Raw genomic sequence first — 26,979 nt, forward strand, 5'->3', positions numbered from 1 at the left:
CAGAAAGCAATAGCTGGAATGAGCTTTTAAGTGCTGATACTTTTGAGGAAACTCTGAAGGTATTTTCCCATCTATTTTTCTGTACTTTGGCTCTCATGAAATAGGGAAGGTAAGATCTTCCCAAGAAAAGCATAGTGGTCCCCACATTAGGCTACAGTGCATGTGGCACAGGACAATATCTGGGCATTGTCTTGTGCTGATTCCTGAGAAGCCTGGTGGAAACTGAAATGCCTTTTCTGAAATCTAGCTATCCCTCTATTGATCGTGTCAGTCCTTAGTTCGTGCAATCAGTGTCAGTCCCAAGGTTCATGCAGTTTTGTAGTTTGACTTTCTTACTTTCTAACTATTCACTCTTGTTCCCTCTCTTGTTCTTTTCTTTCACTTACCTTTTGTAACTATTAGCCCATTCCTGCAACAGAGTCTTTGCAAGGTGATTTATACTCAGCAACAGCATATTCTTCTGTAAGAGAAGGAAAGTAACACTCCATTATTCTTGGGGACTTGGGCACACATCCTGTCCTTTTCCTGGAGGTGAATATGCTGGAGCTTCTCGATATCTCCTTAGTTCTTGTACATGCATTTTCATAGCTCTCCAGTCATAACTACTTGTCACCTTGGATATTAGACCAAGTTCCCTAGAGTAAAATGAATCTCTGAGCCCCCTGGCTCTAGCTCCAGCTCCTGATATAGTTCAGGGGACTGAGAGTTCCAGAAGGATTGGTCCTTTGCCTGCCTAAATGCATACAGTGCCTGTGCCCATCCCTCTCCCTCCTACACTGAAAACTTGAGAAAATCAAAAACCTACCTGTCTCATAGTAATCATACATCTGCACAGGAGCTGCCCTTGGATTGGTCACTATGAAGTCCTGTTCAACTGAGAAAGTGATTTTTTTCTTTTTCTTCTGCAAGATCTGGGAACAAAGGGATAGGGTTGTCATAAGTTTTTTTATTCATAAAACAACCTCTGAAGCAGACTGAAGTGGGTAATTGACAGAGCAAGTATTTCAAACTCCACTGGTGCCCTGCATACATATGCATGACATAATTTATCTACTTGCCCATCTCAGACCAGAAAGATGCTTAGAGTCTAAAGTGAAAATAAAGTGAAGGGTTATAGCTTTCATATCCTGCCTATATTCCTGCGTTATATAGTTACTGCATATTTTATTGTGCAAGGGCTAGAGGGAGAAAAAAGTCACAAAGGACAAAACATTTTTTCCCAGGATCTCCCAAGATTCAGGAGAATGAAGTCTGGTATTGAAACCCCTTCCCTTTCACCCATGAATGTTATGTGTCACCAAGAAACTGGAATCAAAAGGTATCACTGAAATATTGGCTTCTGTTGTTAGTCCTGCAGGACCATCAGCAAATGTACTTTTGATAGGTAAATTTGGATATAGGGATTAGATTACAGGTTAAAGAAGAATTTTGGGGCATGAATTTGAGGAAGAGAAGTCATGGAAGTCTTTCCAGAGGAGATCAGAGTAGTGATCCAGCTGCTGTTAGAAGGCCTGGGTTATAGTAGAAGACTACCAAAGGGACAAGGGGACATATACTAAAAGCAACTTCCTTCCTGGTCTTTATCAGCTTTTTACTGAACGGAGAAAGAATTTTGGCTTTTCGTGCTAATGGCAGGCATTGATTTGAAGCTCTTTGGGCATTTGGGATGTTACATGTGGCTTGAGGAATAAGAAGGTTTGTGGATAGAGGGCAAAACTGACAGGGGAGGAAACACAATAATTGCACTTCGTAAAGTTCATCTGCTCTGTTGGAGCATCTGTTACATACTGTTTTCATGCCGTATTCAGACCAAATATTTTGAGTTTGAAACTTACGTTTTCCAGATAAAAGATAACATGTTTTTTCTTGTTTTCTACTTGCATCACTGTATGGTCATCAATAAGCTTTAAAACAAGGAAATAGAGACAAATTGATAGATTTGTAAGCCATTAGAAAGCAAGTGTTACCGGGGAACCTATCACATTAGCTATGGGATTCACTCTGCACCTAGCTAGGTATTGAGGGCTAGCTGATTTTAGAGTCTACATGCTGCTGGATAGAGGGGACTGAGCGAAAACTGTCACCTGGTTTAGTGCATATAATGAGCATGTCGGAAAATGAGATACACATCAGTTTATTAAGAAAATACTGCCCTTCTCTAGTGTTTTGCAGGTTTCACACTAGTCTGGTAGGTTTCCACCCTTTTTCTTCTTAGATAGTGGCAGGTTACAATCTCAGGTGCCATCTGGCTAGGCTCTAGCTCTTTTTTTAATACAGCAAGATCTGTAGTATGTGTTTGAACTCAGTGCCTTCATGCCTTCAATTCAATAATAAAAACAGAGCTACCATGCAAATACCTCACACAGTTTGTATTTAAATTATTCTTAACTAGGCCTCTCTCATTCAGCTTTTGTATGACCAGTCATCTCTGTACCTGGGGTGAGTCATTTAATCTTGCTTCTATAGTTTACCTTATCCAGAGAAGATTTAACAGGAACAAAGCCAGAGAGCATCTTCACATCAATAACGACCATGTTGGAGCTATTACGCATCCCTGTGTAACTGAAACAACAGAGGCCTACATCAATCTGGCCCATATCTGAGGATGGACCACTCTCTGCATCCGGACTCGTAAGATGTTGGAGGACTGCAGTGAATCACACACACTTGCTGACTGACTAACATGGCAGATGCTGGAGAGACCCCTCATGTGCAAGGGTCAAGTATATGCTAACACAATAAATTACCTGGAGTATCTCAAGATCTTAGACAAATGACTTACAGGTTGGTATCCTCACCACACTCCAGCACTGATTAGTTCATGGTTCTTGACTTTAAGCAGAACTGAATACACATATTAAGCTTCTCTGTGTATCATATTAGCTGTGTGGTTGGACTTGTTCATGGCACAGTACCTGCTTATGAGGACAATATCAAATTTTGCTGGTCGATCCAATGGGCAAGAAGCATTTGCTATCTGTACCGAGAGAAAAAATCCAAAGGCCCCCTCTGGAAGGTGAATGTTGTATCTCAGTGCTGTCTGGAAAAGTAAGAAGATGAGGAAAAGACTGTCTTAAAGACTTTAGGGAAGACAAAAAAAAAATAGGAAAAGTAATGAAAAGTTGGATGGAGCGTCAACAAAAACAAGCCTGTACTATATGTTGAATGTAGAACACAAAGAGGAGGAGGACAGACACTTACTTGCATAAGGACACATCCACTGCCATTCACTGCTAGGCTGTAATTCCCAGGAACCTCAGGAAGAGGAATTTGTTGCAGCAGGAGCCTATTCTCATTATTGATAATAAATATCTTCTCAAAATGTTTTTTGGAACTTATCTTAACTACATTTTGCGTAACAGAATTGTAGGTAGCTTCACCATAAGCGGCAAGGGCTTGAAGAGCAATGACTGTGTCCTGAGGGAAAGGAAAATAATAAAAAACGATTAGCTACTCAGTGCGCCTGGAGAAGAAATTTATGTCATAGGTCCAATACAAAGCAAAGTCATTACATGGAACTGACTGAAAAAAAAAAAAACAACTCAATAATTCCAGGGTTCTCATTTAGTTCTGGCAGGTTACATTTTAGAGAGGAAAAAAATTCTCTATACTTATAATGAATGTCCTAAAAGATCAAATCTGAGCACTAGAGCACATTTTTGATTTTTCAACTCAACATTTCTGGTGGTAAAACATGTCTGTTAGGCACCTGCAGTGCACTACTTGGTTATGTAGTGCCCGGACTTGGATATTAGGCTTATTCCCTGCATGAATATCCGTCCTTGTTTCTCATCAACTTACTATTGCATGAATTTCACCTTTCTAAGTGAAACTGAAAAGAGAAGGGAAAGGATCTTGGACCACCTGAAAAAAAGGTTTGGTCTCTGTGTATATGAGACAGCAGATCCAAGAAAAAAGTAACATTAGGTCTGCTTTGTCACTAGGCCTTCTGGCACATTGAGTGTCCAGATTCCTAGAAGTCACTGGGGAGAGGAAGGGTCTTGTTTTACCTGGGTAGAAGAGAAACCTCCATAGGGATTCTGTTGTCTGATGATCCACTGCACAATTTCTGAGGCTTTTGTGAGGTCCTCTTGATTCCGTTTGGGTTTGTAAAGCAATGCCAACAGCACGTAACTAGTGATTTCAACATCAGCTGATGGGGTGTAGGAGTAGGGGGATTTTTCTGAGGGGGATCTCTTCTCCTGCTCCCAGTGCACTGATCCACCTTATAAACCCAAAAAGGGAATGAGAAGGAACCAGAATGGATTACTGTTGCTTTATGCTATCGCATAGATGTACTGTGTCCTTGTATCTTCCAAACAAATACTACAGAGAAACAGATGTGTTATAAATTCACCACACATTATCTGGAGACATCTGATAGTTGATGCATCTGATCATGTTCTCAATTTTGTTAAGGTTAAACCACATGCAGTCAGTAAGATCTATTCCCTCTGTCCGCCCTTCAAATACCCCCAAACAGCTGAAACTTACCAAGTTTCTTTGCTGATTTCTGTAACTCTCTGAGGAAAGATGCGCATTTTTCCATCTTGCCAGCTAAGCAGAAAGCATAGGCCATGAGTGCTTGAGTGTAAACATCACTGATATTCTTCTCAGATGCAGTTTTCAGGCAAAAAAGGGAATTCCGGACGACAGGGTACTTTAAAGAAGAAAGGAATGGGTCTGAATTCAGTACAGTTGTTCTCACCCAGCTAAACATTTGTTCAAATCTGTTCTTTATCCTGTTACCATCATAGCAATGAAAATGGGACCATCGGTTTGTATAGTGACTTCAGGAGAGAGTATACAGAATACTTTAGGGTGGATTTCACACTGAAACCCTATATAATGTGTTTTTGAAGATTTTAATGTATAAACAGAAGACTGTCCTCTTATTCTGAAGCTAATTCCTCCTTTTTTGCCTTTATGATAATGACTCACCCTGTGCTTTTCAGACAAGCCTGTTGTCTTGAACAAATCCAATCTTATGGGGCAGTTTCTATCCTCAGTGACTCTTCTGTAACTTCAGTTACTTCTGTGGAGATGTATTATCTTAATGCCAAATAAAAGAACTTCAGCCAATAACCCTGAGATCATAATGTAGCTCCATGTCCTCACTAATGCACTATCTAAGCAGAAAGGTCCTCAAAAACATGACAAATTGAAGACAAGAACACTTATATATTGAAGTCTAACATCCTGGCTTTACTCTATTTTGTACTAGCCACTTTAAAATAGGAAAATACTGCTTTTCACTCCGCTGGATCTTCCTTTTCCCAGGATGGCTATACAGGTCCTTTGGAAACTTTATCAATCTACCTACAGTACTTTACCTTCATAACTGAACCATGTATGAGGATAAGCCATAGGGCATGGTTATTACCTGATGATTTTTTTTTTAACTTCAAGAGATGTCATTTAATATCCTGCGCCTCCCAATCAGAAGATCAGATCTCTTTCTTTGAGATCTGTAGAATCTCTACTTGAATACTGGTGGTTGAAGAGGTATTGAGATATGGTAGCAACTAGGGAAGATACATTCTATGCAAGATCCTCTGGGAGCTCTCTCTCTCTCTGGATGTGGCACTGGAGCCAAGCCAACAATGGGGAACCAATGTGAGCTGAATACCAGTACTGAAGATCTTACCGAACTGGCGTGCCCAGCTTCTAGCATGGCAATAGTGATGTAGGCAGAAAGTGACAGTTCATCATCTACTCCTCCCTGAAAAGGACATCGAGAGAGGAATAATCAGTGAATGGCATGAGGAAAAGCCTTTAATTATGAGTTATGCTATCCCAACTCGAAGAGTCTGGCCAGCTCTGGAGGCAGCCCAAAAAGAAGGAGAGCACACCCATAGCTGGGCTAGCTCTTACACTAAAAGCAGCCCATTGCTGTCACCTCAAAACACACTACTACCTCAAGGTTACAGTTCTGCAGTCCTCTCTTATGTGCTCATGAGGTGTACAATATAGTGTGGAGAAGCTGCTTGAGTTGGAAACAGTCTGTAAAAGGTGTGGAGAATTAGCCCTTGGCAAAGGACAGGAATTTGGAGAAAAATATAATATTTAGCAGCAATGGCAGAACATCTTCTCAGTTATGAGAGGGTAAACCTGATCAAAAAGTATTTGTCTATCACCTTCAAGGCATTGTTGAAGAGTGTCCCAACACTTCGGAAGCAGCCATCTGGCTTCTGCTTGCTTGCCAGCCACATAAGAGTTTGAGCCTGAACATTGGCATCAATATAGATGAAGCGATTAGCTTGCGCAAATGATTTGTACACAAAGGCAGTGAGCCTGCAAGGAAAACATGAAGCTGTGACCTGAGCACTGAAGCTAGGAGCAGAATAAATCAACTCTTCTTCCTTTTTATCTCTTTCTGAAAAGAGTTATGGCCTATTTGTTCCTGGCTTGGTTTGTCCATATGTGCTTCTTCAGGAGAGAGCAGCAAAAGGAATAGTAGTTAACTGGGACACAGGAAGTAAGACCAGCATACTCTGGAGCTGATCCTGACAACAGAGCACTGCAGTGAATTGTGTTTCACTTCTATCAGGAAACAGGAGGAGTGACAGTTGAAAAAATATCTGAGTCTTTAGGGATCCTCTTCTCTCTGCATGCATCCTCTGACAGGGGGCAGAGAGCCTTATTCTTAGTATGTACTGAAGAGTCCTAGTCCTGACCACCTCTGTACATCTGATTTAACTAGTAAAAATATCTTTTACCTGCAGCTTGTAAATTGAATGCAAGTTGATCTCTGAGCTATTTCCACTCCCAGTGACTTACCAGGTGTTCCCTTCCTTATCTCTGGTGCCAAAAATGCTGTAGGACCCATCTGGATGTTTGTATGACAGCTGCTTCTGGTATCCTGCAAGCACATGGGAACTTAGAACTTAGAGAAACTTAGAAGAAAAACTTAGAAAACTTAGGAAGTTAGAAAAAAAAATCGTATTCTTTTCGCTATCAGATGTATCTGGAACCATAGTGAAAAATAAGGAGAGGTAACATACATCTACCAGGCAATGAGAGCCCCAAGGGATATTAGATGTAATCATGAAACATCTTGTCCTGGTTAAATGCTAACGAAGTCAAAGACAGGCAAAGCTGTATCAGTCCTGTGCTCCACCTAAACTAACAGTATCAGGCTAGATGCTGTACATGAGTGAAAGAGGAAGAAGGGAATGAAAAACAGAACCTCAAATCAAACATGACAAGTGAGCCTAGGAAAAACAATGTGAGGGAAGAAGGAATATAAACCAAAGTTAGTAAATGTCATAACTAGGACATTTCTTCAGGTCAGTCTTCTGTGCTACAGTGGCAGGGCCATACTCCTAGGATAGCCATGCTACTGTTTCTGTTCACTGGGCCTCGGTGGGGAATTTAGCACACCATAAGGGAAAGACAGTACTCTCACCGCTTACTAAGTATCCAACAGCCTTGGATTTGACTTCCTCACTCAGCTGCTCTGTTTTGTTCAGATAGTCCAGGACATAGATGTTAGGTGCAAAAAGGACCATGTTCTGCTCTCCACAGCCGAATGGCATCTGGAGGAGTTGATGCACATTCTGCATGGCAGTTCCCATGATGTCACCTGGGAAATGGGAGATACCAGGAAACATTAGCACAACTCAGGGCCACTGAAATAAACAATAATTTCAGCAACAGTAGGCAGAGTCCTGGAAGGTCCTGGCTAGGCTTGCAAGCCTCTATGGTACCACTCAACTTTCTAACAAGCTTGAATTTTTCACTACTGATTGGTTTGTTCTGTTCTGCTTTACAATCAACAAAGAAATCCCTTTCGTACCTCTTATTACTTAGACTAAATTGCCCACACCAGAAACATAATTTGTTTTAGTGCTATTTCAAGCAGGTGTTTCTAACTAGAAATGAAAACAAGTAATGTCAGGAAAGTCATCTTTTTCCATGTGTGCTGGAGGAAGAAGAGGAGTAACAGTCCAGAGATAGTGCAGAATTAACATCTAATGCTGAACAGAAATCTTGGGTGTATAAATGTATCACAAACCATATCTAAATTGTTATTCTTAGGAAAGACAGTAGATACAGAGCCAGCAAGGGATTTGGGGAATGACCATAAATCACATATCAAAGCAAAGATTTTCTTAATAACATAAACAGTCTAGATCTTAAAAGATTTTAAAGATTTCCCTAATATCTCTGATTTACAGGTGAATGTATGAAAGAAAATCATCTCGACATGAGTTTGTCTGAGGCCATAACACAAAAATATTTGTAGACAAATCATTCAAATGATTTCAATGAACTTAAATGGAAAATTGAAGGATGGATGCTAACAATACTTAGAAATTTGATTTATCTAGTGCAGCTAAAAGCATTGCTGGAAGGGACAAGAATCAGTTTCTTTGCTCAAAATTTTGTGTTCCAAGAGTATATATTCAATATTTGAATATTGTCTTTCTTTTTTATATATTTTTATTATTTTTATATTTACCAACAACAGAAAATGAGGCACTGACTGATCCTTTCACCAGATTTGTAGGTAGATGTAGAGCAACATCATGAGAAACTGTGTCATCTGTAGAGAAAAATATTGAGGTTATTGTGGGCATTTGTATAGGAACATTGATGATAAAAGCAAAACGCTTCTGGTAGAAATTACACAATGAAAAGGTACACACAGGAGACAGCAATAGACAGAAACCCACAGATGCTAACAAGAACATAAGTGTCAGGAGAAGAAGAGGCATAGAAAAAACAAACTAGTGAAAAACAGACCAAATGCTGCAGCAACTGTCATTGCAGAATGGAAACCAATTGAACAGGGTGGTCCCTGGCCATGAAGCACTCTAGTGAAACATCGAGGAGGAGATCTGACTAGTGAGGATCAGGGCTGCCCTTGTGCCTTTTTTCAGAAAGGATTTCCAGGAAACTTTGGAAAGCATTTGCAATCAGCCCCAAGATGGCTGGAAGGGAAAAGTCTGTATTTTTATCCCATCCCCAACAGAAGTGGAAAGCTGAAAGCTGGAGTTATCTTTGGAATGCTGAACAACAACCGAAATGAATGCATGCAGAACACAACAGATTTTGCATAGAGGTTGTCACTCTTTGATATCCCCATAGAAGCCTTCCTTCAGTATCTGAGAACCTCTGACTGCAGCACAGACATTGCCCAAGTGACATGCACCAGATCACATGTGGAGTTTGTAGCAAGGAGTTGATTTATAAACATACTCATAGTAGTTGCCATTTGTATATAGTGACCTAGGTTCCTCAAGGAATAAAGGAGGGACAGCATGAATGAGCACTGCAGGAAAGAGTGAAAACCTTCCTTTAAGATCCTCTCAGAATGTAAGTATGCAAGACTCTTACCTTTTGTGCAGATGAGGGAGTTTTGAGTCTCTTCCCTTCTGATGCCTTCAGGCTGGATGATGATGGAAAAAAGAGACGCATGCCACAAATGAGAACAAAGGATGCAGAAGTAAAAAATGCAGCCACAGAAGCATCATCCCACAGTCTAATTCACCTACATCATAGGCAGTCTGGATTCAGACAATAGTTCAAAGATCAGTGCTTGATGTGGCTGCTACCAATGGGCTCCCATGAAATTGAGTCCCTCATTTCCAGCACCCATTGATTTTCATGGAAGAGGACTTCAGATGGGAATGGACTTGCTTAAACGACAAATGCTAGGTCAGCTAGATGAAGGTAGAGCCAAATCAAGAGTTTTTTTTAGGGAACTTGGAAAACTTTTACTTGCTTTTTATACTTTCGCTGCAGTATTCTTTCTTCATGGATGGAAGTAAAAAGAAAACAGAAAGAACTGTCATCAATACCTCCACCACCAATGTTCTGATCTGGGTGTCCTTGTAGTCAATACTGATGTTCCCGGCTGCTTTATCTCCACAAGTTGTGCTATCCTTGGTCTCTGCAGTGATGCTGAATAGCACATCACCTTAAATGGTAAAAGAAAAAGAGGGAAAAAGAGACCCTGCCTTTTTTTTTTTGTAAGGAATTATGGTCAAATGAAGTGGTTTCATCTGATAATGAAGCCCCAAGATAGATATTTAATGATGTAACATAATGAACCTAGTGACTCTAAGTAAGAGATAGGGGGAAGAGAACTGATTGCTATAAATGGGAACAGTAAATATACTGTAGTTCTACAGGGACTCTTTGGCTCAGAGAGCTGAAACGGTGGTAGACCAGGTTCTCAGAAGACTAGAAGAAGGTTTAATTTTCAGGTGAGCATCAATCTTAGTACAGAAAACCAAATGGATTCACAGTCAACTTACCAATTTCCTTGGGGAAAATATTCCAGACATATGTCTTCCTTTTTTTGGCACATACACATCCATCATTCTCTGGGGAGAGGAGTTTGGCTTCATAATTAAGTGAATCTGACAGAAAAACATCAATCTGAGAATAGAAAGAAAAATAGGATGGGATGAAAATTCTGCTCCACAGACAAATGTTGCTTATTTGTTAGGTAGAAGTGAGATCTCTCCTAAACTCCAGTGGTAACACTGTAGAGCAAAACTAATGCCTCAGGTGATGCAACTCTTACATGAATTGTCCATCAGAGGAAACTGTAACTGTGTTATTTTTTGTCTGTATTGTTATTCCCAATGTTAAATATCCCATGCATGCATATGATATCTCATCAGGATATTAAGTTATGTTCAGTTGACCCGATGCTAATGGCTTTGAATTGTCTTGAAAAGGAAAACACCATCTAATGTTTTATTTTGTTACTATAGGAGTTATTGAAAAATGAGGGTAAGAAATGAATGTCTTAAAACTGAGATTTTTTTTTTCCTAGAATGTTTACTCTAGGCCTTTTTGGGTTTTTTTAAGATCAAAATGTTAACAAAAATTTTGGAAAATCTCTTATAAATTGTGTATGGATTTTTCTTCCTTTGGTGGTGATCTCTTTGCAAGATAGAGAAACGATTTGGAGCATTCAAATGAAGAAAACAGTATTTGCTCCTTGTCTTTTTACGATTCCTAGATATAACATGTAGGGGAAAAAAAGGCAACCAAGCATACAAACAGAAAAGGCCTGTTCTTCTTTCAGGAGTCTTTCTTCAGGAGACACTTATGCTATGTATATACTCTCTCAATATAGAGGTGCCATGCACCTGTGGTCTGGAAGTATTTTTTTTTCTGGAGAGTACTAAGTACTAGGAGTACAATCGGGGTTTGGGAGCAGTAGAGTCTCTAGCTGAACAGGCATTCCCTAGGAGAAATACTGGGACTTTTCTACTCCCTGTTTTGGTAATTCTGGAGGCTTTTGCCAGACAGAAGTAGGGATTATCTGTTCTCTATTTCTTGCCTTTTCCTCTTTTCTGCTTTTACCCTTTTTTTTTGCTGTTTGGGATACCCAAGTCCTTTAGTTTTTCATACCTTCATAAATCGTTCTAAAGACCCACTGAAACCACTGATGGTTCACAGAACTGTGAATGCTGAATGATACACTTTGCAAAACAGTTGTTTCCTTCCTCTATGAACCTCTGGAGAAACTGCCTTGAAACTGCCTTGAACATCAAACCTAGACACAGATCTCTCTCTGCTTCATAGTAGCTTAGGAGAAATAAATTCAGTCAGGAAAATCTGTGATCAGACAGACAGAGCAATTCACCAGTCCAGAGCAAAGACAGCTTTAATCATGTACACCAATTATGCTGCTTTTTCTTTCTTTTTTTTTTTTCAAGACTACAAGGGCTGCAACTTCTTTAGAGATGGAGTAAGGACTAAAAATACGGGCATATGTAGATACCTTCAAGCAGTGGTTGAAGTAGCTGAAGACATTGGCTCTAAGTAGGAATTCTTCTCCACGGATGATAGAGTATGGCAAAGTCAAGTCCACAAAGAAAGGCTGGAAGGCAGTTAAAGTGGCAGGCACAGAGATACCAATTCCAGCCAAGCCTTCCACACAGAAAGCACTGGCCTTCCATTCAGTAATGGTGTCAGGGACAGTGTATGGGATACTTGCTTTTCCAGTAGAGCTGATGGGAATGGGTAGATAATGAGTTTGTAAAAGAGAAGTTTCACAAATGACAGTGTTCTTACTCTATAGAAATCCCACCTCCAAAACCTCAGAACCCATCACCCAAATCTTCTAAGGAAAGATCACTTGAAAGTGCATCTGACCATTGTTTCCCTCAGTTTCAAGAGAAAACTTGGAATTCATGTTTTGCAGACAAGAGGAGACCCAGTTTTTAACAAAGAAATATGACTCATGATACACATCTTACGGGAATAGATCCCTTTGGAAACAGAGTAATTTTGTCATGGAAAAGGAGAGTACAAAAGGTTAGATGATGACTGAAGCAGTTAGGTCTTCAAGGCCTTTATTATCATCTTTCAGGACATCAGGGGACATATTTAGTGGTTCTTAAAAGAAAGGAAAAAAAAAAAAGTAGTACTCACTTTATTAGGACTATATCCCAAATCCAAGTTTCAGGAAAAACTTGTCGAATAGTCTCAAGTATGAGTCTTTTCCCACGCTCCTCTCTAGCAACGTCAGCTGCTAAGAGATAATGGGAGATTAGGTCAAATCTAGTTCACATTGCAAGGACTACCAGGAAGGTTGGGCTTTAATATGCTTGGATCAGTATGAAGGATGATTAGTGTTTATCCACCTTTTTTTTTTCACTTGAGAATGTCAATATTTTCACAAAGGTATTAATACCACTTTTCTGTTCCCTCTATTACCTGATGATTTGACATTATGTGTAGAAGCTGTGAATCCTACATTAAAGAAATATGGCTGAGGTCTTACGGTCTCACTAGCACACACAACTGGTTGCCGAACCCTTGAATTGGTAAAAAATTTAATGCCCATATCCTGTAAAAAAGCATATCACAGTATCAGACACAAATACAATGCTGTAGGTAGTATAGTTCTGCTCTTCTCTATTCCTCATTATTTCCTTTCTCCCACAGAGAAGTCCAGGACAGAATATACAGATGCTGGAAAATCATGATATGCGTAGGAGTCCATTGGGAATGCATACCCAGGCTAAGAGTTTGTCACATATGAGTTTTCCTGGCAGTGCCATTTGAAGAAAGATTTGGAATTTTGTCAATGTAATCCTACTTCAGAAATTTAGGTAATTTGTGGGATACTTACCCTGAGGAACTGCGAGACATCAGGGCCTAGTCCAGACATTACAGGTGTGTAATACAAGCCATTGTGAAAGATGCTGTCAGACGAGACACATGGGTCTTGGGGGTCATCTTCTAGGTTGAGCTCATTGAAGATGTAGCCTTGTAAATCTTGCAGGGGATGCAGGTTGTATACCTATGAGAGAGAAGGAAAAAAAAAATAAAACCAGTGTGTGGAAAGATAACCGTAATTATACAACCACGTGCTGGTCATTACCAAAACTGAGATGCTGGCCTGTTTGAAACCATACCCTTTTGTCACATAACACAAGTATAATGGGATAGCTACCTGAAGAATATATGAGGCCTGCTTTTCTGTCTTTGGATTCTGACTCTATGGAATGACTTCTTGTTCTTGGCCTTTCTGGATATATAATACCCAGGGTAGAGCTCATGGTTGTATAAGGCTGTGGTATTTACTAGGATGCTTGTAGTTATTGATTTGTGATAATCTACTTAAACATCCAGAATGATTTTGTGAACCCTTAAATTATTGGTTAGTCCAGAGACCACACAAAAGCAAGCTTCCGACTGCCAAAAAACAAGAGCCATGTATGACACATGATAGATGGTGAATGACCATGAGGTACAAAAAGCAGTAGAAGAAAGCACAGTCTAATATTCACAAATTGAGAGATATTGTAAGTAGGAAGCAGTGTAGGAAGAGTGTTGTGATAGGAGAAGATTTATTCTTTGGGGTGACTTACAGTTTCAGCAGAGAGTTCTGTCTCAGACTTCAGGAGCAGGACACTCTGATCCACAGCCCTCACAGCACAAAAGGAGTTGGCAGCAGCTTCAATGACCAAACTGACATTGGAAGCTGAGAGTATCTGCTTTTCAGAGAATTGCAACTGGACCTGAAATTGATCAGAGACTTGTCGACTTGATAATCCCTACTGCTCAAGGCTGCTCAAGGCTATATGTGTGGATGGGAGGACAAGTAAAGCAGAAAACTCTTCTATTAAAGTACAGATCATCTAACTGGACAGAGATATCTAGTCTCCAGTGTCTCTGCTGACTCAGCCTGCACTGTAATGAGAGCTTAAACTGAAGACACATAGAGACTTCTACATTGTGATACCATAAATGGAGACTACTTTTAGTGTTTTAAAATGGAGTGTGATTCTTTTGCTGTTCTTATCAAATCAAATCTTATTATGACATTGATAACACAATATACACTATGGTGAGCAAATCATATTTTTACCAGGACCATGACTGATCTGAGGAAATGCAATCTGAGGAAATCTGAGGAATCTGAGGAAATCTGAGGAAAGACATTTGAATCTATTCAGAGAAAAATCTAACTCAAGTTTGTGCTACAGAAGAGGGAAAACGCAGGAGGGGAGAATACATCAGGTAAATGGAAATATTCAGGTTAACCCTGGTTGCTTTGTCTGCTTATATTTTATTTTGTATTTGGATATCTTTTATCTTTTAAGAAAATCTCATTTTAATTTGACAGATCAAAATGTTTAGTTGAAATTAAAAAATGTAAATCAAGCTTAAAAAACAGTATTTTTATTTTTGCATTCTTTTCTATATGTGTTTCATTGTGAAAAACCAAAATTGCATTCTTTAGCAAATAAGCAATGGACTGTAAGGAGTTAGATTACACAGCAAATTGAGATATGAATAAGTGTATTCAATACAATAAAAAACAGACAATCCAAAACACATAGGACGCCAGCATAGTGAATGAGAGGCAGGCAAAATTTGGGAGTACTGCTGGTTTCTTGAAAAAAGTAGTTTTAAAGTTAAAAAAGAATTTGCTCCTTGGAGATAAGGTCAGATAGAAGTGCTAGTAGGGGACAGACACAAGACCAAGGAAAAAAGAGGAGAATGCAGAGAGTAATAGTGAGAGAAGTAGGTGGAAAGAAGAAATAAGACTGGAGATATCTTGTGGATGCTTGTGCAAAGAATTTATATTTATTTGACAGCAAGTAATTCTAGATATATCTTAGTGCCTCTCACCTTGTGTTTGAAGCACTTCTCAACTGGAAATCTGACACTGTCTGCTATCAGCTCTTTTGCAGGGTGTAAGGTATATACTAGCAACCGAAGGGCTGGAGCCATTTTCTCGTTGACCACAAGTGGGATGATGAAAGTGCCATTTTGATCTGTCAGCAAAAGGAAAGGGACTAATAAACAGAGAAACTCAAAGTTTGTTCTTGTATATCAAACTGAAGAATCCTGAAGTGACATGGAGTTACATGTAAGTGACACTCATCAAAATCTAGGTTTAAACATGTGTTGAGATTCAGATAGCCTCCCAAACCAGACACTCTGCTTTCCCTCCCTTTCAGGAGATCTTTACAGGACAGTTTTTTGGCTAGTATCAACTGATTCCTTCTTCTTTGCCCGTATATTGAGGTTGTTAGACTTAACCTGACTGTACAGCAATCTTACTGGTAGTGCTAGTATCATGCCCACATGCAAGGATGGAGAGAGATAAAGCCCACCTGGTAGCTCCTATACACATCCAAGAAGTTTTATCTTGGTCCACAGCACACCTTCCTTCTTCCTTTCCCTCCACTTCCCCCACTTTTTTTCCTTTTTTTTTTCAATTGAATGTAGAACTATACATAGGTACTTCACTTACCAGCATGGATATTGACTTTAATTTCCCCTGTAAGCACTATCCTGCCTTTTGCCATGCCCTGTGAGAGAACAGCAGAGAAAAGCAACATATTTCTTAGAAGCAGAAAGTTGTCACTTTCAGTGACAAATCCAACTCAAGAAGTGGCGTATATGTTGGGAGGGTTTCAAGTCCTTAAGCATCAACACTAAACCTTGCTGGATGCTGCCACTGCTGCTGCTATAGCTATGGCTGTGTACACTGCTCAGAAAACACATGAAAAGGAAGGGATCAGGTAGCAGGGAAGGCACAGAACGCTGTAAAGGGCTGCTTGGAGAGAAGGGGTGAGAATCCTTGTGCGACATTGTGAAAGTGGTTCCTTACTGTGAATTAGAGTAACATGGCCAGAAGTGAGTATGATTTTGCCTGTAAAGCACGCAGTTTTACCAAGCCATCTCAGTGCTGTTTCTGCCTTTGCATTGTTGATCAAGGAGATATTGGACTGGTCAGTTACCCAAAGGTTAGAAGAGCACTCACTGCTGTAACTGCTGTTTGTCAGACAGATCTGTTGCAGAACAGACAACAAATCTCTGATCAAGCTCTTTAAGCAAAGCCATGTAACAACCTCACACTCACCATGTAATAAAAGTTCATAATATTGATGCTTTCGTATTCTTCTGTATTCAAGACATAGTGCACAGTGATCATCCTTTTTTGCCCACAAATCAGATCTTTCCACAACGGCTCAATCCTCACAAAACTATTGGTCCAGGAGTAGAAGCGCTGGACAGAAATAGATGCATCGGGATAGGAAGGCTCTATCCAGCCTTCAGAATGACATTGGTCACTGGTTTTGTATATTGCCTGATCAGGACAGGGAGCAGAGAAGAAAAACAAAACAAATATATCTCACTAGGGAATGTCAAAGCATTACCACAAACTGACATCAGAATGATCAGGTCACAAAATTCACAAGCATTGCATCTGAAGTCAAACAGTTACAGAAGAAGTTGCATTGAAACAACTCAGACAGAAGCCAGTGAAAACATAACTTATTACTAGAATTCAAACTTCATCCCATCTTTTTTGGGTTCAATTTGAAATTAGTCCTTTCTCTCCTATTCAGACTTGTTTTGTACTTACTTTTAGACTGATCTCAGGTTCAAACATTTCAGATGTGTCGATGCTAAAATCAATGATGCCATTAACATCAGTGGTGAAGTTGTGTGTGTTCTTGTTATTCACAAATAGCTGAACAATCTCATTGGAAATAGGAGAGTTGTCTTTGTCTGCTAGCTTGATCTGCAGGGGAAGAAAATGCAAGATGTTCAGTTTTCTGTATATAGATATTCATGTTTTTCACACCTTTGCTCTCTAGACAGCAAAACTGTTTTATTTTTCTTCTCCCTTCCAAAAAGTATTTAGGAACTAAAATGCCAGATGCCATTTGTGGCAGCTCCCTTAGGGGATTTGGACCCTTACAGCAGCAAATGATAGTGATTGTGCAGGGGATAACTGTGAATGGCATCTGACTGGGACAGCACAGGGATTGAGATCTGATGCATTTTGAGGAAGTATGGGTGTCAGCGGGTTTTTAAAATTCGTTTGTTTGTCTGTTTTCTGTTTGTTTATTTGTGCAGAAACAAAGAAATTGCCTAAAATACTCAACACCTTGTCTCTGAGATGTGACATTCCAGCTTCCTACCAAGTGTCTTTTATCATTTTTAACCTCTATCATATGTGAGAATTTTTGTGTATTTTGTAGGAATTCACTATGTTGTGTCAGCCCAGGGGTTCTCTTGACCCCTCTTCTCCAGTAAGTCATGGTAAGGTGCACTGCAGTCTGAAGAATGGGTGTGGAAGAGAATGAGAAAGTTTTACAGGCATCTTAGAGAGGGAAAAATAAATCCTTAAAGAGAATTAATTCCCTTGCTTCAGTGCTAATCATAAATTGACACTGACAAAGAGTTACACACGATTTGTCATTACACTACATCGCTGTTCAGTCATCTGTGTCTAGGATATCATTGTCAATTCTGAAAGGATAGCAGTTAGTTAAATTAAGCTGAAAATGCAAGCAAGAAATATGCTAGTTAATAGTTTGTTTTAATTCAAAATATTCAAAGATTCAGAATGGAAAGGGCTCGGTATAAGTTTATACTTCCCAGCATTCAGAATTACTAGGAGGTCATCAGTATGTAAAGAGAGAAGCTTTGGTGAAAAAAAAATCCTCAAGAAGTTCCCAGATTTTTCTGTCATGGTTTTCATATGATCTCTCTTCAATCATCTTCAATACAAGAACTTCTATATCTCCTTGCTTACCTGTCCAAAGTAAGGAATTCCTCTTCGGTAGTGGCGATCCATGCTCTCAAATTGTATACGGCTCATCACTCGAGTTATGGAAATAGACCGGGTAGCTGTAAGTTGCAGGCCTGTAAGACATGCCTAGAGTCAGAAGATATACTTTGTTTTGCATATAGCTTCAACAGAGTCAGAGCATTTGCCTGGAGATGTGTTCATAAAAATGGATCTTCTTCAGGAAGACATCCTTGTGCTCAGCAGACAGAGACTGAATAGCTCTTATTCTCTTCTTTGCTCTATTTCTGACTGTCTAGAAAAGCTTACCTGTTCCTGTCTCTGTGACAGTGGCTTTCACATCAAGATTCCTCATGTAACCAATGCGGTTTAGCTCGAAGATTTTGGAACTGAAAACCTGAGAGAGGCAGCCCTCTGACTCTAGCTGGAAAGGTAAGAAAACAAATGCTGTCAGCAAATTTACAGCTTACAACTGATATTGGCCACAATGACCCTGCTTTACAGAGATTTTTTTTTTGTTAAAGCATTCAGTGTTTGTAAATCCATTCTGGTTCCATTTGGCCTGCCTCAGGAAAGATCTTAAGGGCTGACACTAGTAGACAGTGATGAAGAGTGGGTCACACTGTGCAAAAGATATCTTTCAAGTGATTTGAGAGGAAATCTGCTCCCATCAGTTTCTGAGTGAGAGAAATGAAGAAACTCTTGCAGATAATTGTCTTCCTCTTCCTGTCAGACAAATCTTCACTCTGCCTGGAATATTACTGGTGCATGCAAGGCAGTTGTGTGTGTTATCCTTTCTTCCCATTGTTATGTTAGAATTTCTTAGTCTACAGATATGGAAATACTGTGCTGCATACTATACTGTATGAACAGAGCGATTTTTAAGTAGATAGGTAATTTGCCAGTAAGCCAAAGCATCTCTGCAAGTCTGCGTCTCCTATAAGGGGGAAAGAGTTCCTAAACAATGCCAGGTCTTGCACAGCAGAATGAAAAACACGTGAAAAAGTGGCTACTGAGTTTTATAGGTTAAAATGAGTGCCCAGCTGTCAAGCGGAGTCTAGGGAAAAAGTTGTTCTTCTGTCACTTTCAAACAGGTGCATTTTCCCACAGTTTTCAGGACTGACAGAAACATCACTGTCTAGAGTTTTCATGTGGGAAGCTGAGACATAGAAGAAGACCATGTCAGTCCCTCTTCATGCTTGAAGGAAAACCAAGAAGAAAAACTATGTGTCCATGAGTTTCTAGCTAGTGATCTGAAAAACAGACAAATAGAGTGATGTGAAGCATCAAGAAAAGAAAGAAAGACAAAAGCAGTGAGAAAAGGAAGAGAAAAGAGAACAGAGGGGAGGGGATAAGCACAGAGAGAATAATTATTGGAGGGGATAAGCACAGAGAGAATAATTATTATGTATCATACGTCTTTCGTAAATGATTGACAAAGTGGGCTTTTCTTGCACCGCCCATACGAATCAAAATCTCTGCACACACTGAGCTGGACTTTCCCCTCAACAGGCTGGCCGTAGGTGTATCTGGTGAAAGAGGAAATAGGTCCATGAACTGATGCTTGAAAAATTGACTCAGGCAAACTTATGCAGAGATAAACCCAGGAAGAGCACTGACTTGGGAAGCCAGAGCAGAAACTACTCGAGTAGTTTCATGGTCTTTTTGCTTACTCATCTTCTATTACAGAAAGGAAATAGAACTTAGAAAATGAAATATTATGACTTTTTTATTTTACCTCTAAACCGATGAAAAAAGCCTCAAAACACATCTATAAACATGATGGATAAACACGCCTACCAAACAAATTATGAATTTTCATTCTTCAGCTTAGAGTGAGTCCTGAACTCACTGAGATCAAAGTAAAATGCACATATGTGAGAGGATCAATGGATTCCAAGTTACAAGATCTTAGTATAAGAGTAATCACATCCTTCTGAAGGACTAAGCATGATTTGTTTAGGATTTGAAGCCGGCTGATAGACTAAAATTGCCGCTAGAATTTAACAGTGGTCTTTTGCATAAAGGCCTCCTTCTCATGTGGGTTATTGGGAAAGGACACCTCCTTCAATAGCAGAGTACATCTCCTAGAATTTGGGCAATGCACTAAACACCAGTATGAAAAGGATACTGCCAATATAACAAAGTCTGAGAAAAGGTAAGTAAATGGAAGCTCCAACTTCCACTAAGGCAATCCTGTCCAACCTCTTCTGAGGTCCTGCTTATTTTGTTCTCTCCCTCAGCCCTTCAGCCCTTTCTTTTTCCCCAGCTGTGAGAAGTTCTTGGTCCCCAGCGTATATACTGTTCTGTATCTAGTACTTACACTCCGCAGACTTTCACTGTGAAATCAGTATCCATGACTGTGAGGCTTTCTGGTGCAGTGACAATAACATCAAATTTTGGCAACACTAGGATGAAGAACAAAAAGAAAATAGAACTACCAACACAATGTCAGGTTGCAGGTCCTCTCAGTATGAAAGCGAGAAGGAATCTATAAAATCACCATTAATCGCAGATGCCATCAAAACTGAGGTGTCAAAATGATCAAAAAAATGTCTTCATCCATGAAGACTCATGATGATTAAAAGTTCCATTTAACTATTTCAATAAACCCCTGGAGGGAAGTCAGGGGCTTCTGAAGTTAATCCTGTAGAGTTTAGATACCTTGCAGAGCTATAAATAAAGACACTTGTGGGCATGACTAGGAAAGGTTAGTTTGTCACAATGATTTTTTTCATTCATCTTGGTGGTTTGCTAGATAGCTTTTTTTTTTTTTTTTTTCCCCTGGCTGAATGCTGAATGTGTGTTAATTGTTAATTCCTCTTCTATGTCTTTGTCCCTCCAATTCTGAATGATGATTAATCCAGAAGATGTTTGAAGTATTACCAATCAAAAAGATTGAGTGGCAGAGTCTGTAATAGTGTTTCCTACGCTGAATAAAAACAACAGGTGACATTTACCATATTCCTCCACAAGGAATGAGTGACTTGTTCTATCTCCAGATTTCTTTACTATGGTAATTTTGTAGTTCCCCAGGATAGGCTCTTCAGTTAATGGGAATTCAATCTGGACAATGTTCATCTCCGAAGTCACATTTTGCCACTGAAAAATCCTGTTTCCCCTTGGATCCTGAAAGAAAACAATTAAAGAATTGATTTCCCTTGGAATTTTTTTTTTTTTTTGCTACTAGCAAGTTAAACCAGAAAAAAGAAGCAAATAGGGCAAATTGTTTTAATTTATTAGTCGTTCACTGCATATGATTTGAGCTAAATTATGCCACAGGAATCCTATTAATACTGCTATATTCTTGCCTGTTGATTTCAGATTCAGCCTCTCCCATCCCAGGTACAACCCTCAGTCACCAGAGAAAGTTGCACTGTATTGTCCTTCCCCAGTCTTTAGTATATATATCTAGTTTTGTGTAAAGTGGGGAGAAAAAGAACATCCCTTCTTCTTTGTGTGCCCCCTTCAGACTAGCGTGTTCCACACAAATCTTGTCCCTTAGTATCCAGCTGCAAAATAAAGGAAGGAAACATTTATTCTGCATTCAGTGGGGTGTCATTTGCCTCTGATAATATTTCGTAATAGACTGATTAAAGGAAATGCATTCACACAATTTCTTTGAACACTTCAGAACACTGCACAAAATGCAGATAAGCTCCAAGTATTTATGTTTCTCAAAAATATATATATACATATATATATAAAAGCAAGAAAGTGATTTGATTTCACTGTATAAAATCTTGCAGGAATGCTGCCTATGTTTGGACTACTATTTCTGTTTTTAAAACTACCACAAAGTTAGACTAAAAATGTTAACATAAGCAGCAATTTTATCGCTTGTCTCTATTTGTTCACCGTTTTCAGCAACCTTGAGTTATGAAGAGATACACACCAAAACAAGGTGGCCTGGAGGAAGTGGAGGTATATCAATGATTTGCATAAGAACAGAACAACTTAATATGCTATACATAAATATACATGTATGTATCTTTTCCACATCTGAAAAGCTCAAACAACATTCTTGAATTCTATGTTAATATCTTCAAGTCTACTCAGGAGTACAATTTGGCTGAGTGTATAAACACACAAACTGATCTAGATTTTATCTAGATAAAATGATCTAGATTTTATTTTTATAGGTACTATATATTACAAGGAGAAAGATCTCTTACCTGAATTGTTATCCAGGGATACTGAAAAAGTAATAATTAAAAAAAAAAAGAAGTGGAAGAAGAGATCAGGTGTTTGAACAAATAAAAGTTTCTTTCAGTGTTGCAAGAACTGAATAATTACCAGTATAATATCAGTTATAAGAGCCCTTTATCTCCTAGTATAGCTTAGCATATGTCAAATACTTGAATTGCAAGCTTCATAAAGGAAACAGATAAAATGAGAATTTTGGAGCATATTCTGACAAACGTGAACTCAGTTTCTTTGATCTATATATCCTCATTCTGCTTGTCTAGCACCAGCTCTTTGAGTAACTCTCTTCAGCATCATAACCGAATGAGAGGAGTCTAGTACACATCCTTTTGTCTCTTGGCTTACACACTTCCCTATTGTTGCAAGCAAAACAGTAAAGCCAGAAACTGTCAGGCAGACTTTCTAGTCAGAGCTGTAAGTAAAGTCTGGAACAAGAAAGCAGAGTATTTCTTGAGCCTGTTTTTTTCATCAATAGGGAGCAGTTTTATTTTAGGAATACAATCTACTACACACTAGCACTGTTCTGTGAGACTCTGAAGAGTGCTCAGGAAATCATGTTTATCCTTTGACATTTAGTTTATGCAAAAGCTTATTTTATCCACAGCAACTGTTTAGAGGTTGTGTTGGAATTATTTTAAAAATAGGAAATGCAACTTGCAAAATCTGCTTTCTGTTTTCTTTTCACTCACCATCTCCTGAACAGGTTTAAAATTGAAATCCAGAGCAACAACACGAAACATCACTGGAAAGACAAGGAAAAAGACATTAGCATTAGCTGGAGTTCGTTTGGCTGAGCATAATATTGCCATTTCATAATTGCATACAGTTTCATTGGGTTGTCTAAAACTCCTCCTTGCAAAGGATGCGAGTGATAAACTTTGAGGGCAGAGTAGTATTTCAGAGAATTTGCTTGGTGCAATGTTGAAAGAGGGGATTACTTGATAAGTAAGGACTGAAGTGCAATCAGGTGATCTTCATTACAATCATAATGCTTTCAATGGGTGTCTGTATGTTCTAGAAAATCTTTTTCCCCTCTTTGTTTCCCGTCTTTACAACAGGGTTTTTACTGTGAACATAAGAAAGTTTCAAGTATTTCTGGAGCTAGGTGAAGTGTCAGCTTTCTCTAATGTAGTGTATTTCTTGTTAGTTCATTTTTTCCCCATCTTTCATAAGCTTTTTTTCTTACTTTTATTTACAAAAGAAAAATCAAAAGGAGAACTATTAACTACAGCCCAATGAAACATAGTTCAAAACAGGAAAACATGGATCAAAAATGTGCTTTTTGAAATGTAATTTAATCTGTTCCTTCCACCTCACAACCATGCAATTTGACAATTAATTAAGACATGTTTGTGAGACACTTAGGAGAATTTGCCATCAAATTCTGATCGGAAATATTTCCTTTGTGCTGTGTATTATATTAGAACTCATCCTTAACTAAAGTATGTCTGATCCAGGCAAACTGCTATGTTCTCTTGCTGCTCTCCTAGTTTTTCCTACAGGATTCTAGTTGTTTCCTATGAATCTGAAAGCCTAGCAGCAGATTAAGGAACATATCTGGATAAATTATTCTTTGTGTACATTAAGGTCTTTTCTACAGCTAGATAAGAAGTATGAATAGTGCAAACGTCCAACCCTTGAAGAAAAAAATCCATGAATTTGTCTTATAAAAATTTATATTTCATTTTTAAATCATGGACTTTTTTTCTCTGGACTGTCTTTGGTGATGGCTAGTTTCACAGACAGAAGACTGGGGTAGCATTGTTTTATGCCAGGCATGTAACTAGTGATTTAATCACTTCTTTCCACTTGCCTGTCCTGACACTAGTAATAAAAGAGTGACAGCAAAAGCTTTACCTTCATCTGGGAAGAAGGGAAAAATAAAATGAATAGACAATGAAATGACATTCTCTGGCTGTCCTAAAGGTGTGTCTCTGAGCAAACACTCACAAATGTTTTAATAAACACTAGAGACATTTTAACAGAAGTTCTGAAGAAACAGAATCCATTCTAGACTATGGCTCAATCTGAAGAACACCTAGAAAATAAATTCCTTCTGAAGAAATTGCTTCCTAAAGATAGTACTATAAAGTAAAACTTGCTATTCACCACTCTGTCCTGGTTTGTAGATGGGTTTGTCTGTCTGCACAAAGACAATGCTCTCCATGTTCCAAATCATCACAGATCGTCTCTCTTCCAAGCTGACTGTGGTGCCGTTGACAGAGAAGGAAATGAAAGCCAGCAGGACAGAACTGACAGGAGGAATCTGTGAGGAAACAGAAAAGCAAAGGAAAGATAGTTAATCTGCTGCCAGCTAAAGAACCAATTTGGCAACTCAGCCTTTAGCTTTGGTTCTTACAATAATACCCTCTGTTCAGTTCTATTACCTATTATCCCTACTTGTCTCTCACTGTATCTCTTCCTTTTTCTTTTGTTTTCCTTCAGTATGACTTATTCCTTTCATTGCTTGTTCTTCTATCCTGCCCCCAATCTACATTCTTTTCTGCTCCCTGGTGTATATTCTTTTCTCCTTCCTACCTTTCTCATAACCCTCTGGCATTAGGTATTCCAACATAGACTTTCGCTGTTAGGACTTTTCTATTGGGACATAAATAAAAAGTTAATTTACCATGAAGTTGAAGCACTGTAAGCCATTGCTTGTCATCACGGTCTTCTCAAAAATAGTGGTGTTAACAGCACCATATTCTAGGGTGGCTCTTGCAAATACTGTCTGATTGAGGTTGAGGAACTGCCAGCAAACCTGACCTGGAGAGCCATTCTGGAGGACTGCAGGCACCATCAGCGCATACTGCCTGTGAGATCCAAACAGCACATTGATTAAATCATAGAGAAAGGAAAAGTGGTTTCAACAGCAAGAAAAAAAGTGAAAGTATGGGGGAATTACTTTTCATTGCTCCACACCCATTCATTAGATTAGATCAAAACATAAAACCCACATACTCTTCAAGTGTTCCTCATTCCTAGCACACATAGCCAAGCCTGATCTCCCCACACGATTCTGCCACTGCTCCCTCACATTTTTTTCCTTTAGCACATTACCTGAATTCTGGGCCCACCTGCTATTGCTGTTGCTACTGCATTTTTCTGCATATAGACATCAACTTGTAAGAAAATTTTGCAATTGGCAGAAGATCTTTTTGACATTAAGTGAGAACCACTGAGTTGCCACCCACATTCCAATTTAACTTTGCTCTTCAGATATAAAAGGTAAGGGATAGCAATATTTTATATTTAGAGTAAAAACAGTGGCATCAATTAGCACTACTTTTAAAGCCTTACATTTAATGCTATTAGGAATAATGTTGTAGTTCTTACAGCTCAGGTTCCTTTGCAGCTGTTATATGCAGGAGAAAAACAGCCAAAAGACACCTTAGCCACATTTTTCTCCCAGGGAGACAGAAAGAAGAGAGAAATTTTCTTCCCAAGAAACAATGCATTGCGCACTAATTTAACAGCCCTTCAACATTCCTCACTGAGAGCTCCAGAGGAAAGGAGTCTGGTGTTCTACTCCTCCCTGGCTTCTTCCTTAGATGCTAGTGCCTTTATATTTGCAGGAAGGGGTGGAGATCCTAGTCTATCTCACTGCTTTCAAGAACCTCCCCTTGCCCCACCGCAGCCTAAACCTAAACCATCTCCAGATTGAAGCACCTTCCAACAGTTCTCAGAATGTTTGGGCAAAATATCCATAATAGTTTTATTTTCAAGGTGAGAGGCTTTGCTTTTTCTTACGCTGATTCTTGGTATGGAAAAGCATGGAATGACTCAAAGTAGAATGAGTCTATCAAATTAGATTAGTATTTGAGGATTTTCCCTAGCATTCTCAGAATTTGCCTACTGGATTCACAGGTTGGGTGAAGCAGACTAACTTTCTGTGCTTCAACATTTGGTTTTCATTGAAATAATCTGTTGATCTCTGTTTTTATCTTGCTTCATAGATATTTCCAGTTTTGGATATAATGATGAACTGGAGTAATAGGAAAAAAAAGAGAGAGAGAGAGAGAGACAGAGAGAGAGAGAAAGAGATCTAAGAGGTCTTAGTTATTTCTATCATGGACATTGAGCATTTTTCTTCGCAATTTTTGATTGTGAAGGCTCCTTTATTTCAGCATGATACTAACCAGCTGATGTATCCATAGGGATTTGACAGTGCCTTAAAATTCTTATTTACCTATCTCTACGGAGACTCTAGAGATTTTTTAGGCAAAATAAAATTGCTTATAGATGATGGCTGTATTTTTTAAAAAGTCCTCCTTTTTGTTCTGTTTTATTTTGAATAGAAAACATCAGACCTCTCTTCTGTTCCTCACAAGAAAAGCAATACTGGAGAGCAGTTGTTTAATATATATGACCCATTTTTTTTTCTATTCATCTTGGCATGTTAGTAACATGGTTAAATTTCATAGATCTGATTCCAGAGAGATACAATTTTCAAGACTGAGCATCTGCATAGATGTGCTTTCGTCTTCTGATTTACTGTGTGACTTTTTATTTCTTCACGGTATGTGAAGAACCTCATTTCACAGAGAACTTCAGTGTTTGCCTCACACGGCAAGTATGAAACTATCTATATTGATGTCTGTATTTTTTGATGTCTATATTTTTTCACACAAATATCAAATCGTATGAAGCTGGAAAAAAACATCAGCAACTGGTGGAACCCCAGTGATACCTCTGGCATGCTGTGGTTGCTTAGATGGTGCTGCAGACCACAGTATGAT

General features: G+C 39.0%; 1 protein-coding gene across 1 annotated transcript; it reads right to left on the reverse strand.

Moving 5' to 3' along the window:
• Positions 1-398: 398 nt before the first annotated feature.
• On the reverse strand, positions 399-25,698 carry LOC104570735 (ovostatin). The gene is made up of 35 exons (XM_010217773.2): positions 25,577-25,698; positions 24,870-25,053; positions 24,350-24,506; positions 22,930-22,982; positions 22,210-22,230; positions 20,995-21,163; positions 20,358-20,442; positions 19,452-19,563; positions 18,344-18,458; positions 18,041-18,150; positions 16,862-17,020; positions 16,355-16,582; positions 15,743-15,800; positions 15,115-15,260; positions 13,848-13,997; positions 13,106-13,276; positions 12,688-12,820; positions 12,403-12,499; positions 11,750-11,978; positions 10,266-10,389; positions 9,807-9,925; positions 9,343-9,394; positions 8,465-8,548; positions 7,409-7,585; positions 6,781-6,862; positions 6,138-6,294; positions 5,648-5,722; positions 4,495-4,660; positions 4,011-4,225; positions 3,202-3,417; positions 2,916-3,040; positions 2,472-2,562; positions 1,836-1,904; positions 806-911; positions 399-460 (listed from the first exon to the last, which is right to left on the reverse strand). The coding sequence occupies exons 1-35, from the start codon at positions 25,696-25,698 to the stop codon at positions 399-401; spliced, it is 4,419 nt and encodes a 1,472-aa protein (XP_010216075.2).
• Between the last annotated feature and the right edge of the window lie 1,281 nt (positions 25,699-26,979).

The sequence above is a fragment of the Tinamus guttatus genome, unplaced genomic scaffold, assembly GCF_059628265.1.
Source record: "Tinamus guttatus ecotype Peru unplaced genomic scaffold, ASM5962826v1 Tinamus_guttatus_pri_ptg000408l, whole genome shotgun sequence".
NCBI lineage: Eukaryota > Metazoa > Chordata > Aves > Tinamiformes > Tinamidae > Tinamus > Tinamus guttatus.